Below are 18,462 nucleotides of genomic sequence, written 5' to 3' on the forward strand. Positions count from 1 at the left end.
CGCAGGGCACATACAAACAAACAACCATTCGCACTCACATTCACACCTATGGGAAATTTTAGCGTCCCCAATTCATGCATGTTTTTAGGATGTGGGAGGAAACCGGAGTGCTCGGAGAAAACCCACGCAGTCACGGGGAGAACATGCAAACTCCACACAAGCGGGATTTGAACCCCGGTCCTCAGAACTGTGAGGCAGATGTGCTACCCAGGCATCCTCCGTTCCGCCATAGTAAATTATATTATTGCAATTTATTTGACTGAATATGATAACCTTTGTTGCTCAACATTCAACAAGTACACTGTATCACATGTTTAACGGACCTTTAAATGAATGTGGATCAAAATTCAAAAGTCACTTCCTTGTGGTCCTTTCAACTAACAAACCCAAATGAATGACCTTGGCTGAAGTAATATGCTGACCCAATGATGTGACAAAAGCAGAAGAGGTCTGATGGAGTTGAACGTCTACTGACCAGCAGCTTGAGCAGCCAGAAACGCGACTTGTAGTAGCAGGTCTTGAAGGGGTTTATGAGGAAGAGTAGCATGAAGCCATAGAGGACGAGGGGGTTGATTTGCATGGGGAGGTAGAGGTACTCCGAGTAGAGACACGACAGGATGCTGAGACACCATAACACACCGAGGAACCCAGCGATCTGCGGCACAAAAAAGGAGCAACATGAATACACTAATAACCATGATCCAAAATACTGCTCCTAACCCAACGTCTTATTCTGACCTCAAACAGGTGCTGGTGTGAGAGGTTGTTCCGAGGATTGATCTCAAAGATTAGCACGTGGTTGACTCCCGCCTGTCTCCAACCATATGTGTTTATGCCCAGGAGGAACAGGAACTGGATCAAAAGAAACCCGCCCCGGTAGATCCGCACCAGAGGCCACACGTTCTCATAGCGGATGAACACTGTGCCTGGAGAACAAACAAAACAACAGGTTGAGGAAAAACAAGAAAAACATTCCAAGTCGTACAGTAAACAAACATATGAGAAATTATAAAATTCCTTTTAATGTTGATGGGAGTTACCTGTTAGGACAAAGGCGATGGCGAGGATGATGAAGATGCCACAGTAAAGACCAACACGAAACGTCGTCCAGGCCAAAGCAGGCTGAAGCAACACAGGTAAACATTATTATGAAAATATGAAAAGCTTTATTTCAAAGCGTGATAAAAAAAACACAATACATAAAATACCAGGGATATAAGACCAATATAAAACAAAGGTAAAAATACACCAATTTTAAAAATAGTAGAAAACAATACCACAATAAAGCAATAAAAAAAAATCTCAACATCTCAAACTGAGGGATCAGCCAGAGGAAAAAAAGTGCATTTTAAGTGAGGATTTAAAAACAGGAAGTGAATCAGCCAGTCTTAAGTGCAGCTCATTTCATGTCTTTTTAGTATATCATATATTAATGATGTATTTTATTATCATTATTCAAAATTGAAATAAATATTATAATTATTAAAAACTTAGTAATTTATTTGTATATTACAATAGCTTGCTGTAATGATTTGTACCAACCCTTAACCCTAACATAATTTTTAGGGTTAAATTAATGTATGGATGTATTGATATAGGCTAAAAATGTGTTTTGTCAAAAGGCTGTTTAAAATGTAATTTATCAAGGTTCGCACAAGGTAGAGCAATGGTATAATGGTTCATTCGTCTAATGGTATTTTCATCCACACGCATACTGAATTGACAAATTCCTCATCCCAGAAGATGCCAGTGGGATACAGTGTTGTGGCAATAGTTCAAGGCTTGTTTTGGAATGTTAACTAGCACGATGAGGAATTTCTATTCAGTGTCACATATGTTGAAAAGGTCTTGTGACGGTGCTGGAATTCTGACCTGAGCGGCACCCAGCGGAGGAACTCGTAACCTCTTCATCGCCCGTTGACGATCTCCTCCCTCCAGCTCTGTGGTCACCAACGTCTGGATGCACAAACATGCATCAAAGAAGACGTTTTTTGCCAGTCAGAGAGTGTGTATGTGCAAACCTCAGTCTCCGTGATGAGCTGTGTAATCTTCTTGCAGGTGTAAAATGGCGCCACTTCCACGTGTGCCACACGCCAGTCGGCCCCGCGGGAGGTATCCAGAATCTTGTCATGTTTCTTCAGGATCTTACGGAAACCGGTGAAATTTAAATTCTGTGGACATCCGAAGAGACACTTCAGTATTCAGTGGACCCTCTTAAATCAATCACAATCCATTTCAGGAGGCTTTTTTGTATTGCATATTGCATTCACTTGGATAAAAAAAACCCTCCTGTTTTTCTGAGTAATTTGTTTGAGGGCTTTGTTTTTTTTAAATATTTTTTTCAGTTTTTCTGACAAATTGTTTTCCGCATGCTTTTCTGACAATTTTTTCTGATTTGCTGACTAATTTTTTTCACACACCATGCGCATCCAGTATTTTCATCAGTCTCCTGATCGTCTCTTGAGTCACCATGTAGCCAGCCTGAATGCATTTTAAATGCATCATCTTGTATCCATGGAGCATACCATATCTGTCCAACTGATTCTGGACAAAAATCGCTGTATCTAGCAGATCTGATTGGGATTTCCTCCTGAACAAACGCAAAGTCTGCAGGTGCCTGCAAAATGTCACAAACTAATAACAATACCATCTATGTGACTCAAAGACAGGAGTATCTCCCAGTGTCTTAAACCCATATAAAAATAAAACTTGATCAAACTAAATAAGCCGGTCAAGTTGCTTACTACGGAGTCCGCAAAGAGTCACTTGCAGTTCGCAGGTTCTCGCGTGAGTTCGATGTGTCCCGATAACTCAGAATAAAATAGTCAGAAAAACTGAAAAAATTAGTCAGAAAAACAGGTGGAAAAAACATTGTCCGAAAAACAGAAAAAAATAGTCAGAAAAACAGTGGGGAAAACAATTGTCAGAAAAACAGAAACAAATACTCAGAAAAACTGAAAAAAATTATTTAAAAAAACAAAGCCCTCAAAAAAATTACTCAGAAAAACAGGAAGTTTTTTTAATCCAAGTGAATGCTTAGGTACTTTTTGACCTCTGCTCTGATTAGATATTGAATATATATTCCCAGTATTAATCTGTTCCAGCAGGCGGTATATACAGTGCCGTGAAAAAAATCAATTGCCCCGTTCATGATTACTGTTTTTTTAAATCACAATAACGTTTCAGATCATTCTCACAAGGATAACTGAAATAAATATGAAATGCAGTTTCTAAATGATGATGTTATTAAGGGGGATAAAAATCCAAACCCATCAGGCCCGATGTGAAAAGTAATTGCCCCTTGATCCTAATAGCTAGTTGTGCCACCCTTGGCAGCAATAAGTGAAATTAAGCCTCTGTGATTACTGGTGAAGTCACTGATGGTGTAGTGGTACACTCGCCTGACTTTGGTGCAGGCAGTGTGGGTTCAGTTCCCACTCAGTGACGGTGTGAATGTGAGTGCGAATGGTTGTCCGTGTCTATATGTGCCCTGCGACTGACTGGCGACCAGTTCAGGGTGTAGTCCGCCTTTCGCCCGAAGTCAGCTGGGCTCCAGCGTACCGTGACCCTGACGAGGATAAGCGGTGTTGAAAATGGATGGATGGATGGATGATTACTGGTGATGAGTCTTTTGCATCAGTATCAAGGAATTTTGGCCCACTGTTCTTCACTGAATTTTTTTAAGTCACTCATATTGGAGGGTTTTTGAGAATTAACTGGGTTTAAGGACATACCACAGCTTCACAATTGAATTTAAGTCCAGATTTTGACTTTTATTTTTTTAAATGTATTTCTTTTATTTTTTATTTACCCATTCAGAGGTGGAGTTACTGGTGAGTTCCGAGTTGTGGTCCCGGTTCATAACCCAAGAGTGCTTGAGCTTGACGGCACGAAATGATGGGCAGATATTCGCCTGCAGGATTTTAATTCATCCTTTTGTATTCATTGTTATAGTAATCACAACAAATCGTCCAGGTCCTGGAGAAGAAAATCATCCTAAAACCATCATACTACCTGCCAACACTTGGTTGATTGTTTGGCATAATGTTTTTTTTTTTTTTTTAATCAAATGTTGTGTTATTTTATGCCAGAGATGTAAGAGGCATATTTCTCCAAGAGTCAATTTTTGCCCAGGATCATTCTTATGGTTAAGTCTTGAACACTGACCTTAATTGAGGCCAGTGAGGCCTCAGGTTCTTTGGGTGTTGTTCTGGATTCTTCTGTGACCTCCTAGATCAGTCTTTGTTGCACTCTTAGGAGTAATTTGGGTTGTTCGACCACTCCTATGAAGGTTAACCACTAGATTTATAAATTTTTTAATAATGGATCTGGCAGTGGTTTGCTGGACTTCCAAAGTCTTGGAAATGGCTTCATAACCTTTTCCAGGCTGATAAGATTTGAATCACGTTGTTTCTTATTTGTTCTTAAATTTATTTTGAATGTGTTATAGTACATTTCTGTTTTGAGATCTTGTACTGTAGCTTACTTCACTATTTAAGTGATTCCTTGAGTCAACTAATCTGGCAAGAATCAGGCCTGGGTGTGGCCAGAGAAACTAAACAGCAAATATCTTTTGAGGCTTAAAAATAAATTTGTTAACATGATGATACCTGGTAGTTCTGCAGCAGGATGAGGCTCAGGTAGAACTCACTGAAGGCAAGCTTCAGGTCCTTGATGTTGTGGTGCTTGCAGCGCTCCTCTTGCGACAGGTGGAACACGGTCTTGCGTTTGCGCAGCCCGGGCGGAGCGTTGCTTTCGCGCTGGGCATCCAGCGAAGACTGCAGTTCATTCTGCAGGGTGGCAAAGCGTCTCTGGGCTTCCGCAAGTTTTTCTGTAGACAGGAAAAACAAATCACAAAACAAAGGTTTAGGACTACAGTATCGATCTCCTGTATTTTCCACTGCTTATCCGGTTCAGGATCACCAATCAGTGTTCTTCTACAGTTACACTATGTTCCAAGGGGCCATGAAAGCTCTGTTTCAGGCCACTGTGCACAAAACAGGATGGTCGTGAGACAATTTGGAGGGATGGGATGGGCAACATAACGGCATTCTGTGACTGGCGTGGATGCCTGGCGAGATCATTAAATTGACAAAACATTTGTCACGGCAGTCACAGTGTAGATGAGAAATCTAGTCGGCTGTTCTATTTCAATTCAACCTGACACAACTCGGAGGCGGTTCCTAATGGGAAGCATATTTTTACGCTGGCTTCTCACATTTGCTGCCTAAAATTCTTCTAAAGCTAAGATCTGTGTTTAGATTACGGTACATAAAATGCCCGCCATAGCAAACGCTTAATGAATCATGATGAATTTGTGTGTGAGAGAAGCAGCGAGATTAACAGGTTCTTTTGCATGTTGGGATATAAAAAGATGGATTACTGAAAGTTTTTGACAGAAAGCTAATATTATCAAACATTTATTGACCGGCAGTATGAGATGCTATTTTACTTACGGCATGCCAGTTTACTGTTGGGAAAAAATAACCCATTCTGTCACAGAGAATACCAGAAATACATCTTTGAAAACAAAAGGTGAAATTTTCAATCACAGGACCAGTTAAGTGTTAATTGTTGTCAAATTAATGGTATTAATTAGTGAGAGAATGCATTTAAGATAAGAATGAATGCTGTTATTAGTTTTCATGTGAATAATGAGAATGACATTTTGACAGCATGCTCGTAAAAAAAAAAAAAAAAAAGCTTCTGCTTTTAAATACGTAACCAACAAAAAATCCTTTTATACATCCTGTCTGCGTTCAGCCCATCTGTTCCAGGAAGCTTGAGCGTGGAGACTATTAGTCTACTCTGAACTGATATGTGAGAGGAATCATTATGTGGGTCAGAGCTAGGTTACAACACGCAGACGCAGAGATAAACGAGGTGAATCCTACAGGGCCGAGACAATAAATGGAATTAAATCAATTTCCCTATGCATTTATCCTAATGTAAATCCTCCTGTTGGACTTTATTGATCACTCTTGCATGTCCCCTTTCCTTATGATGTTGTTCAAAAGTAGTTCAAATTCTGCTACTATTTCACTTGAAGGCAATAAAAAATTGATGGCTTGATTTGATGTTATCTAGTTGGCTGGACTGCGATTGGCTGGCAACCAGTTCATGGTGTACCCCGCCTCCTGCCCGAAGATAGCTGGGATAGGCTCCAGCACGCCCGCGACCCTAGTAAGGAGAAGCGGCTCAGAAAATGGATGGATGGATGGATATTTGGCGGGACTTACACTGCATGATTCAAGTGACACAATTCAGATTGTTTTTGCTCTCAAGTAGCACAACTAAGTAAAGAAAATGATTGCTGCCATTAATGCGTTCCAGCCTCCCCAAAAACCCAACAAACAATTTTGTAATGTGTTTTTTTATTACGGTAAGTAGCACTCGATATTATTTTAAAAACAACAACAACAAAAAACAAAAACAACTATAAAAACTTCCATATATTTCCTCTTTGAAATATATGGAAAAGCCATTAATGTGTTCCAGCCTCCCCAAAAACCCAACAAACAATTTTGTAATATGTTTTTTTATTACGTTAAGTAGCATTCGATATTATTTTAAAAACAATAACAACAAAAAACAAAAAAAACTATAAAAACTAGGCTTTACACAATCTAGATTTTTGGGGCCGATCACATGATCACCCTTAAATGACCTGTTCATTTACTGTATATATTTGTGTATTTAATTGCTCAAAACATTATCCATCCATCCATCCATTTTCTGAGCCGCTTCTCCTCACTAGGGTCGCGGGCGTGCTGGAGCCTATCCCAGCTGTCATCGGGCAGGAGGCGGGGTACACCCTGAACTAGTTGCCAGCCAATCGCAGGGCACATACAAACAATCAACCATTCGCACTCACAGCCACACCTACGGGGGTTTAGAGTCTCCAATTAATGCATGTTTTTGGGATGTGGGAGGAAAACCAGAGTGCCTGAAGAAAACCCACGCAGGCACGGGGAGAACATGCAAACTCCACACAGGCGGGGCCGGGGATTGAACCCGGGTACTCAGAACTGTGAGGCTGCGCTCTAACCAGTCCGCCACCGTGCCGCTCATGCAGAAACAAACAAAGAAAACTCATATCTACTGCAAGTGACTCAGTGCAGTATTATGAGTCGTTTTCCCCAGAGAATAAAGATATATGCCTGTGAGTATTGTTATACTGTCTGTCTACATGTATTGCTGCACCGTTTGTGTTAAGAATTCACTGCTTAAAGGGCTATAACACTGCCACATAGATTCTATTCATTAGCCTGTCTATAGCATTAAGCTAGTGGACTTAAAACTCCTGGCAAAGTTATATGATTGTTTCAAATACACTATGTATAATTTTCTTTGTTTTATGTTGAGTCTGTCAGTAAACTTCATCTGGGAGTGGCATTAAACAGCTTGAAGCCTCTTTTCACTGCAACCATGCAGTGCCGGAATCAAAAAAAAATTCTTACAAGTGTCTCAAGGCACCACTTGCTGTACATGGAAACAGACAATAGCAAAAATCGGATATAAACAATAAATGGGAGTTGGGAACTTGGAGCAGCAGTGTAAACCCAGCCTTATTCATACTGATAAACTACAGTATATGAATTGGAATTGAGTAAGACACATGCTGGAATTGTGTATTATTTGATTCTCTTGTCACACACTATACAAGTCACGTTCCCTGGCTTATGCTCTAGTAGGGACAGTAATATTATGGGATGGGCGTACTCAACACTAACATGTGACAGTTGTAAGAGGCGTGAGAAAGTCAAGGCCCTGATGCTGTGCTGTGCTGTGGGAAAGTGTGGGTTAATGAACCTAAACAGACAGGAGGAGGTGGGTTTCATGTTCCACTGTATCTCATGGAAAGTCATAATTGGAAACAAGTGTCTCAAAACAGACAGGACCACTTAGGGGGACTTTCTTTGCAGCGTTTTCAGCCAGTTGAGCATGTTACAGGCATGGATTTGAGCGCAGTGGAGCGCAGCAGCTTAAGAGAGGTCACAACCCCTTTCACAGAGAGCTGTGCAGAGGCGAGAATGTTATGTGAAGTCAGCACACAATTTATTTCCATGGCTCCACTGCTGATGCTCGCACCCACCTAACTGGCATCTGATAAAGTAGCATATCTGACTTTTCAATTTAACCCATTTTGCTGAGAGGATGAGGAGAGATGGAAGATTTGTACTCTTGAGGATGCACAGATGCATCTAAAAGGTGTTTTAGTATAAATGGGTAAACATTGAAAAGTTGGCATAGAGGGAGCACCATGTGTCGTCCTCCTGAGCTCACGTTCAGTTACAAAAGTCCAGCTACCAGAATATATTACAGTTTACGTCTCACGTTATGCTGAGCGTGCATTCTCCCATGCCCAATGAAATACTCACTGGTCTGGATGAACCCATCAGTATAGTCAACCCTTCGGTAAACATGCAGTGCTTTACAAATGTATCCAACAGTGGGTACGGAAAGTATTCAGACCCCCTTAAATTTTTCCGTCTTTGTTATATTGCAGCCATTTGCTAAAATGAAATATCACACAGCCAGTATTCAGGCCCTTCGCGCAGTATTTAGTAGAAGCACCCTTTTGAGCTAATACAGCAATGAGTCTTTTTGGGATTGATGCAAGAAGTTTTTCCCACCTGGATTTGGGGATCCTTTGCCATTCCTCCTTGCAGATCCTCTCCAGTTCTGTCAGGTTGGATGGTGAACGTTGGTGGACAGCCATTTTCAGGTCTTTCTAGAGATGCTCAATGGGGTTTAAGTCAGGGCTCTGGTAAGTCAGGGCTCTGGCTGGGCCATTCAAGAACAGTCACGGAGTTGTTCTGAAGCCACTCCTTTGTTATTTTAGCTATGTGCTTAGGGTCATTGTCTTGTTGGAAGGTGAACCTTCTGGCCAGTCTGAGGTCCTGAGCACTCTGGAGAAGGTTTTCGTCCAGGATATCCCTGTACATGGCCGCATTCATCTTTTCTTTGATTGCAACCAGTCATCCTGTCACTGCAGCTAAAAAACACCCCCACAGCATGATGCTGCCACCACCATGCTTCACTGTTGGGACTGTATTGGACAGGTGATGAGCAGTGCCTGGTTTTCTCCACACATACCGCTTAGAATTAAGGACAAAAAGTTATATCTTGGTCTCATCAGACCGGAGAATCTTATTTCTCACCATCTTGGAGTCCTTCATGTGTTTTTTAGCCAACTCCATGCGAGCTTTCATGTGTCTTGCACTGAGGAGAGGCTTCTGTCAGGCCACTCTGCCATAAAGCCCCGGCTGGTGGAGGGCTGAAGTGATGGTTGACTTTCTAGAACTTTCTCCCATCTCCTGACTGCATCTCTGGAGCTCAGCCACAGTGATCATTGGGTTCTTCTTTACCTCGCTCACCAAGGCTCTTCTCCCCTTATAGCTCAGTTTGGCCTGAAGGCCAGCTGTAGGTTCTGGTCGTCCCAAACGTCTTCCATTTAAGATTTATGGAGGCCACTGTTCCACAATTCTGTCTCTGATCTCTTCAGGCAGTTCCTTTGACCTCTTGATTCTCATTTACTCTAAAATGCACTGTGAGCTGTAAGGTCTTATATAGACAGGTGTGTGGTTTTCCGAATCAAGTCCAATCAGTATAATCCAACACAGCTGGACTCCAATGAAGGTGTAGAACCATCTCAAGGATGATCAGAAGAAATGGACAGCACCCGAGTTAAATATATGAGTGTCACAGCAAAGGGTCTGAATACTTATGGCTGTGTGATATTTAATTTTTCTTTTTTAATAAATCTGCAAACATTTCAACAAGTTCACTTTTTCTGTCAATATAGGGTGCTGTGTGTACATTAATGAGGAAAAAAATTACTTAAATGATTTTAGCAAATGGCTGCAATATAACAAAGAGTGAATATTTAAGGGGGTCTGACTACTTTCAGTACCCACTGTGTTTGTCTCAGTGATCATCCATCTTAATGAAGTGCTTTCATTTGGGCTCTTTTGATTTCAGTGAGCTCTTGACGTTTTACTGTTTTGAACACGAATGTGGGATTTCAGACTGAATGCAGAGTTTTAGACCCACATTTGAGCCTGCTGTGACAAAACCCTTACACTGGATGGTGGTCTCATTAATTTGTTTAGCACCATCATATTATAGATTATGATTATAATTTACCACACACATAAATAAAGTTATCTAATCATAATAATCTATTGCAATAGTTTTATAACAAATATTATATAAAGTAATAGCTCAGGTGAGCTAGAGTCTATCCCATTTTACAACATTTTATTTTGTAAAGGATTACGGGTGGTTTGGACAAATGCCTGCGCTCCAAAACCACATTAGATTTAAAATGGACAGCTGGGAGAAGTCATTCATAGATGAAAAAAAAATAATAAAAAGAAAAATGTGTTTGTAAAATGCTTAATAGTAAAATAATAATCCAACCTCATTTTTAGTTGCATTATCTATAATTAGTTTAAGTAGAATTAACCAATCATTTCCTAAAATGAAAAATAGATATCGTGTATGTAAAACTGTTTATTATACCGTGTTTTTTAAATTTTATATTCAATAAAACGACTATATTATTTAATGAAATAAATGAATACAAAAATAAAAAACATTTTAATTGAACTAATTTTAGCAACAATTTGTCTAATGCATGGTTAATACATCCATCCATCCATTTTCTGTGCCGCTTATCCTCACTATGGTCGCGGGCGTGTTGAAGCCTATCCCAGCTATCTTCGAGTGAGAGGCGGGGTACACCCTGAACTGGTCGCCAGCCAATCACAGGGCACATACAAACAAACAACAATTCACACTCACACCTACGGGCAATTTAGAGTTGTCAATTAACTTACCATGCATGTTTTTGGGATGTGGGAGGAAACCGGAGCGCCCGGAGAAAACCCACTCAGGCACGGGGAGAACATGCAAATGGGTACCGGCCAAACGGAATGCAGCTTTGGTGGTCGCTGAAGCAAAAACTCGGGCATGGGAGGAGTTCGGTGAGGCCTTGGAGAAAGAATTCCGGACGGCTTTGAGGAAATTCTGGTCCACCATCCGGCGTCTCAGGTGCTGCTGACCTCGACTCGGAAGGTTGTGAGTCGTTGGGGAGAATACCTCCTCATTTCCACCGACACGCTTTCCCATGAGGAAGCAGAGTCTGGGTTCTCTGAGGGGGGCTCTCCTATCTCTGGGGTTGAGGTCACCGAGGTGTTTAAAAAGCTCCTCGGTAGCAAGGCCCATGGGGTGGATGAGATTCGCCCAGAGTTCCTAAAGGCTCTGGATGTTGTGGGGTTGTCCTGGTTGACACGCCTCTGCAACATCACGTGGACATCGGGGACAGTGCCTCTGGATTGGCAGACTTGGGTGGTGGTCCCCCTTTTTTATTCTTTTTTAAACAATCACTGCTTGCTGAGTGCTGACTGACTTTAGCATTGGTTTGCTGATGTATAGAGCTCATCGGAATTGGCGAGGTGTACACATCTCACACATTTTGCCGCCGGCCCCGGTGTCGATGGCGGACTTGAGATAAGGTACGTAATGTGACGTTGCATTCAATGTTTACAACTGGTGGGGGAAATGTAGCATCTGTGAATGCTACTTTGCTATTGCTGTGACCACAAAAGTCGCTGAACTGAAAAGCTATTTGATGTTGAAATAGTGACGCTAAGAAGAAATATAGTTAAACTAGTAGTGTTGCTAGTGCCCACCACTGCTGTTTTTGGTTGTAAGCATAACGTTGCGTCCGCATCGCACAGCGCAAGAGCACGTCTCCTTGGCCTTTCTGTTTCCTGAGATAATTCAAGTGTATGATGCCCCACTTGAATTATTAGATCCGACAGCTCAAATAGACACCTTTGTTTGAATTATGACACAGTGTTTATTGAGTAGAGGCTACTATTTGAAGAAATATGGTAGGGAGGTAGAGAGATTGGTCAAAATTACCTGAATAAAAAGTGTTGATTTTCAACAGCTCCTTCTCACAGGTCTGGAAAAACCTCTCTTCAAATTTAGCATAGTATCTCTTCACGGTATCCTCATCTGTGACTGGAAGGTAAGGAGAGACAGATAAAATGTCAGTTCACTTTGTTGGCAGAGCCTGACCATTTAAAGCACTGTTACACAATGAACATTTTAAGGCAATTGTTCCACACATTAATAACATTTAAAGCATGGATTCCTAAATGAAAATTTAAAGAATGGTCTGATATAAAAATGCACATTTACACATTTTTCCCCCACTCTACATGAAAAGGTTAAATAACAACTATAAAACAACTTGTGTCTTCTCTAAACTCATTTTATGAACTAATCCATTTAATAAAAAGCTCATTCAAGAGGCATATAAAATAAAAGCAGAATTGAAATGTACTCTACAGGAGAAGCTTTACGCAGGATAAAGTAGCAGCAGCAGCAGATCTGATGGTAATGTCACCTCATAAACACTAGCCTCATAAACATCAGCTATAATAGAACTGCTAGAAAGAGTCTTTCTAGTCTGCAAAGTAATAAGAGAGAGATGCCCCAGGCAGTGTGTCAATATCGCTGCATTCACATACAACATAAAAAACATTCAACAAAGTCCTGAAGGTCCAACAGCTTTACAAGAAAAAATTATGAGATCCCGCCTTTAATCCTGGAAAATAAACCACACGCTGCAGGAGCGAACACGCTATTGTGAAAGGGCAAATGAAAAAGAAAGTTTACATAGCAGCTCTAATATAAGCTTTCATAAAAGCTGCATTGTTGGAGAGCGAAAGCAGCGAGTCTCTAACAAGATCTTTAGTGTAATGAGAACAACTATCAATTACAACAGAGATGTACAGTAGCTACATACGTACAGCTAGTGATGCTCTATGTAGGACAATCCATCCATCCATCCATTTTCTACCGCTTATCCGAGGTCGGGTCGCGGGGGCAGTAGCTTTAGCAGGGACGCTCAGACTTTCCTCTCCCCAGCCACTTCATTCAGCTCCCCCGGGGGGGTCCCGAGGCGTTCCCAGGCCAGCTGAGAGACATAGTCTCTCCAGCGTGTCCTGGGTTGTCCCCGGGGTCTCCTCCCGGTGGGACGTGCCCGGAACACCTCACCAGGGAGGCGTCCGGGAGGCATCCTAATCAGATGCCCCAGCCACCTCATCTGGCGCCTGTCGATGTGGAGGAGCAGCGACTCTACTCTGAGCTCCTTCCGGATGACTGAGCTTCTCACCCTATTGCTAAGGGAGAGCCCGAACACCCTGTGGAGGAAACTCATTTCGGCCACTTGTATCTGGGATCTTGTTCTTTTCTCACAGCTCGTGACCATAGGTGAGGGTAGGAACGTAGATCGACCGGTAAATTGAGAGCTTCGCCTTTCGGCTTAGTTCCTTCTTTACCACAACGGACCGATACAAAGTACGCATCACTGCAGACCCTGCACCGATCTCCCGGTCCATTCTTCCGTCACTCGTGAACAAGACCCCAAGATAGTTGAATTCCTCCACTTGGAGCAGGATCTCATCCCCGACCTGGAGAAGGCACGCCACCCTTTTCCGACTGAGGACCATGGTCTCAAATTTGAAGGTGCTGATTCTCATCCCAGCCGCTTCACACTCGGCTGCGAACCGCTCCAGTGAGAGTTGGAGATCACATTTACACTTTAAAAACTGCTCTCTCTAATATAGTGTATATTAGTAGTAAATGTGAGCTGAACGGCGGCACGGTGGTCGACTGGTTAGAGCGTCTCCCTCACAGTTCTGAGGACTGGGGTTCAATCCCCCGTCCCCGCCTGTGTGGAGTTTGCATGTTCTCCCCGTACCTGTGTGGGTTTTCTCCAGGCATCTCCCACATCCCAAAAAACATGCATGGTAGGTTAATTGATGACCCTAAATTGCCCGTAGGTGTGAATCTGAGTGCGAATGGTTGTTTGTTTGTATGTGCCCTGCGATTAGCTGGCAACCAGTTCAGGGCGTACCCCGCCTCCTGCCCGATGATAGCTGGGATAGGCTCCAGCACATCCGCGACCCTAGTGAGGAGAAAAAATGGATGGATGGATGTGATCTGAACTTGCTGAACCCTTTCTACTAATAGATAACTTCCTGTAGGCAAGCGATTCCCAACCAGGGTGCCATGGTCAGGGGTTCTGCAGGAAATTATCCAGTTACACTTAATTTGCCTGATGATTTATTCATTATAAATATATCTTCCTTTTCTATCTATCTATGCCAGCGGAGTATGGGGAGTACAGTACAGTCACCATTAGATGGCAGAAGATACAATAAACCTGTGTATTCACCTGTTGCCATTCATACAATAGAATAAGTCATGGCTTCCTGCAATGATATCGGCTTTATGTTTAATTAAACAGACCCATATTTCACAGTGTCAATATCTGAGTTAATAAAGACGAGAACATCATTATTTAAGTACTCATTCTTTTAGTGACATTTTGGTTTCGTGGCGTGCCGTGAGATTTTTCTGTAAAATGGTTGCCTTGGCTCAATAACGGTTGGGAAACACTGCTTTTGGTCAACCTTCAGAACAACTGAATTGATTTCTAAGAAAAAGGCCCAGTGACTTTTGTCCCTGCAGACCTGCGGAATAACAAGAACTCATGACCTGACATTTAATGGCATAAAGTTATAGTCGGGATAAAATATTGTTTTATTTGGTTTTCTGATAAGAGAAGGAGATAGTCAGAATCAGCAGATTACATTTACTGGAAATATTTTTAGAGGAATTCATACAGTTGCAACTGCCTTCTCACTTGAAAGCTATGTAAGCGTGAGTGAGGAAATGGAGGATGAAAGCTTCATCTCTCTGTTCTCCTGCTGACCCAGGACACACAGTGCGTGTGTGTGTGTGTGTGTGTGTGTGCGTACATTTTCCAGGAAGAACAAAGGTGACTGACGTCTTTGAATTCATCTGCACACTAGGCCTCAGTTATGGTTTCGCTATAATCTCCTCAGGTGTTGCATGAGCATGCATGAACATCACTTCATTACGTCGTCTCAGCTCAGCTCCCGTAAATGTAATGAAACCCAATCACCTAAAGTTTTTAAACTCATGCAGCGATTAGGGTGCAAGGCACATCTTTAATTGAATCATATGAGTGTTTCGCATAAATGTCACAGCTTTTATTTCGGCTTCAGACCATGGCATTGCTTCTGGATCAAATACAAAAAAAATGTAATAAGAACCAACAAATTACAACCTAAAATCTAATGGCCAGAGACATACAGGTGTGTCTCAATTCGAATGTGGTAGAAAAGTTAATTCACTCACATTCACAGCTACGGGAAATTTAGAGTTGTCAGTTAACCTACCATGCATGTTTTTGGGATGTGGGAAGAAACCGGAGTGGCCTGAGAAAACCCACGCAGGCACAGGCAGAATATCAGATCAGATCAATATCATTAAGGCAAATATGCAGAAAACAGCTGTTCAATGCAAGTACAGGCAGATTCAGAGGTTTTGAATAAGAGACAAAATGTCAGAAGTGTCATATTATTTAAGACTTTCTTTTAAAAATGTACATCACTTGGATAAAGTACATTGTGTTTCAATACAAATATTGTGTTGTATGTTTATTTTAGGTTTTATTGTTATTTTGGAAGAGATTTATTCATGCAATATTAGACATTATATTGTATATTTTATAGTATTTCTGAAAGCCATTCATGGGAAAATAAGAGCAGAAAAAAGCAGCTGCATGTAACATACAGTCAGGTACAGCACACAGACACAAAGAATTGTGCCGGTAGCCAGAAAAACAACTCTTGACTTGACCTACAGTATTCCCAAAGCAGGCTGGATGTAGACGGCATCGGCCTCCCTCCCCATCCCCCTCGCCTGCTCACCCCATCTTCTGTAGATTGTATAAATAAATGATGAGACAGCTTCCCCTAAACCAAACTACCCCCCCCCCCCCCCCCCCGACCCCCTGAAAACACACACACACACACACACAAGCTTTATCCCCAGGTTCTTATATTTCCATACAGGAATTCTATCACATGACTCCAACTCTCTGGCAAATAAATCCTTCTTGGGGATACTAACCTCACGTCACAGCAAAATGATTTACTCATACAAATAATGGCAAGTTAAGTGGAAGAAATCCATTGTAATTTAAATGCAAATTCATTTATTTTACAGAATGTTCAAAATGCACAGAAGATGTAATTTAGAGGCACTTGTTCATTTTAGCTAATTTAAACATTTTGGATTGGTTCTATAATCACCATAGCTTCAGATTAATATATTTTGAGTCTAGATTTTTGTTTTATCCCACCCCACCCCAAAAAAAATGTATTATTCCAAGATAGTAAATTTTGTCATCTCGTGGTGGGAGGGCAAACTGCATTCATCTAATTTCATCCATACATCCCTTCCGTCCATTTTCTGAGCCGCTTCTCCTCACTAGGGTCTTGGGCGTGCTGGAGCCTATCCCAGCCATCATCGGGCAGGAGGCAGGGTACACGCTGAACTGGTTGCCAGCCAATCGCAGGGCACATACAAACAACCATTCACACTCACATTCACACCTACGGCAATTTAGAGTCTCCAATTAATGCATGTTTTTGGGATGTGGGAGGAAACCGGAGTGCCCGGAGAAAACCCACACAGCCACGGGGAGAACATGCAAACTCCACACAGGCAGGGCCGGGGATTGAACCCTGGTCCTCAGAACTGTGAGGCTGACGCTCTAACCAGTCGGTCACCCCTCCAAACTAAAAGGACACACGCACACATTCACACGTTTCGCCTCTATTTACTGCATTTTATGACATCATGATAGCAATACTGTCCTGTAGCCGAGGAGGCCATTTCATTATAATTGTCATGGCTAATCTCTATCCTCCCAGCACAAGCAAAAGATAAACTGTTCTATGACAAAGAGGAGTAACTTACCTCCAGTCTAATATTAACCTACTAAGAGCATAATATATGAAAATATATTTAACTTAGCTTCCTCCATTGCCGAGCATTAAGTAAAAAACGAACGCAGCAGAAAACCTGCCACATACAGCCACACCGCCCTCACCCTTATTCTGCCCTGTCATCGTTTTGTTGTTGTTGTTTTTTAAACACGTACGACCATTTGGCCCTGCAGCCACAATTAAATCTCCTAATCACGTCTGTGATGCAGGCCTGGGGAACATTAGGAATGCACACTCACTTGCAGCCAGGCAAGACCGCAGGCACAGGAGCCACATCCCCTGGTTATTCTTATTGTGTCCTTTTTATAGCAGCAGACTGCAAGATCCGCAGGCCCCAAATATCAACTGGCAAAGAGGAGTGCAAACGACATCACACGCTCGCCTCACTGCCAGACGGTTGAGCTCATATCTGCAGTGATGTCTGGTATATGTGTGAGAATGCAACAATCAAGCCATCCATTTTCTAAGCGCCTATGCTCACTGGGATCACGGGTGAGCGGTAGTCTATCCCAGATGACGTTGGGTGAAAGGTCGGGTGTACCCTGGACTGGTCGCCACTCAATCGCAGGGCATATAATGCAATAACAGTAGTGACAAAGTGGCAACAAAAGAAAATAATGAACGTCCAGTAAAACTGTGAAAAGAACGTCACACCGAATGAGAATAATTGCACACAAATTCTAAATAAGATGTTTAACTTCTTGGAGAGGATTTTACATATATATAAAAAATATTTTACAAGGCCCTGAAAACTGCCGTCAACAGTGGTACATTTTGTTCCCACCTGTGACATACATTTCAAGCAGTTGTGGTGGATGAGTGGTTAAGGTGATGGACTAGAAATCCATTGGGGTAGCACTGCACAGGTTCAAATCCTGCTGACAACGTGGGTCACCTTTGTGTGTTCAACCATTTATGAATGTGACATGATGACAATGGAGATATTTACCTTTGTTTATGCGTGACAGTTATACATTTTGAAACGTGAAAGGGGACACGACTCACCTTTGCATTGTTTTTGTCAGTTGTCATTAAAGTTCAGAATGTTTCATTGTTTTTGCGTCCCAATATTATTAGTAATAGTTTAACCTATTTTCTACTTATATGACAGTTAATAATGTTAAGATGTACTTTTTTTAAATTAGCTTCATAGATACAGGTTTAATAAAGGCAACAGTTTGACCGATTAGCTTGATCTAGTGGGTACGGAAAGTATACAGACCCAGTTAAATTTTTCAGTATTATATTGCAGGCTAGCACGGTGGACGACTGGTTAGCACATCGGCCTCACAGTTCTGGGGACCAGGGTTCAAATCCCGCCCCCGACTGTGTGGAGTTTGCATGTTCTCCCCGTGGTTGGGTGGGTTTTCTTTGGGCACTCCGGTTTCCTCCCACATCCCAAAAACATGCGTGGTAGGTTGATTGAAGACTCTAAATTGCCGGTAGGTGTGAATGTGACTGTGAATGGTTGTTTGTTTCTATGTCCCCTGCGATTGGAATGGCGACCGGTACAGGGTGTAACCCGCCTGCCGCCCGAAGATAGCTGGGATAGGCT

General features: G+C 42.0%; 1 protein-coding gene across 3 annotated transcripts in view; it reads right to left on the reverse strand.

The window, feature by feature from the left end:
- Positions 1-18,462, reverse strand: part of xpr1a (xenotropic and polytropic retrovirus receptor 1a) — an 87,969-nt gene that overhangs the window by 22,102 nt on the left and 47,405 nt on the right. For all 3 annotated transcript variants that reach the window (XR_009769065.1, XM_061684252.1, XM_061684254.1), the window contains exons 3-9: positions 11,935-12,036; positions 4,611-4,831; positions 2,022-2,171; positions 1,873-1,956; positions 1,041-1,122; positions 739-926; positions 476-655 (exon numbers count right to left, since the gene is read on the reverse strand). Coding sequence is in view for 2 of the 3 variants with exons in the window: in XM_061684252.1 (XP_061540236.1) it covers positions 476-655; positions 739-926; positions 1,041-1,122; positions 1,873-1,956; positions 2,022-2,171; positions 4,611-4,831; positions 11,935-12,036 (1,007 nt within the window). In the remaining variant the exon portion in view is untranslated. The remainder of the gene's footprint in view (positions 1-475; positions 656-738; positions 927-1,040; positions 1,123-1,872; positions 1,957-2,021; positions 2,172-4,610; positions 4,832-11,934; positions 12,037-18,462) is intronic.

This window comes from Phycodurus eques, chromosome 8, assembly GCF_024500275.1.
Source record: "Phycodurus eques isolate BA_2022a chromosome 8, UOR_Pequ_1.1, whole genome shotgun sequence".
Taxonomy (NCBI): Eukaryota; Metazoa; Chordata; class Actinopteri; order Syngnathiformes; family Syngnathidae; genus Phycodurus; species Phycodurus eques.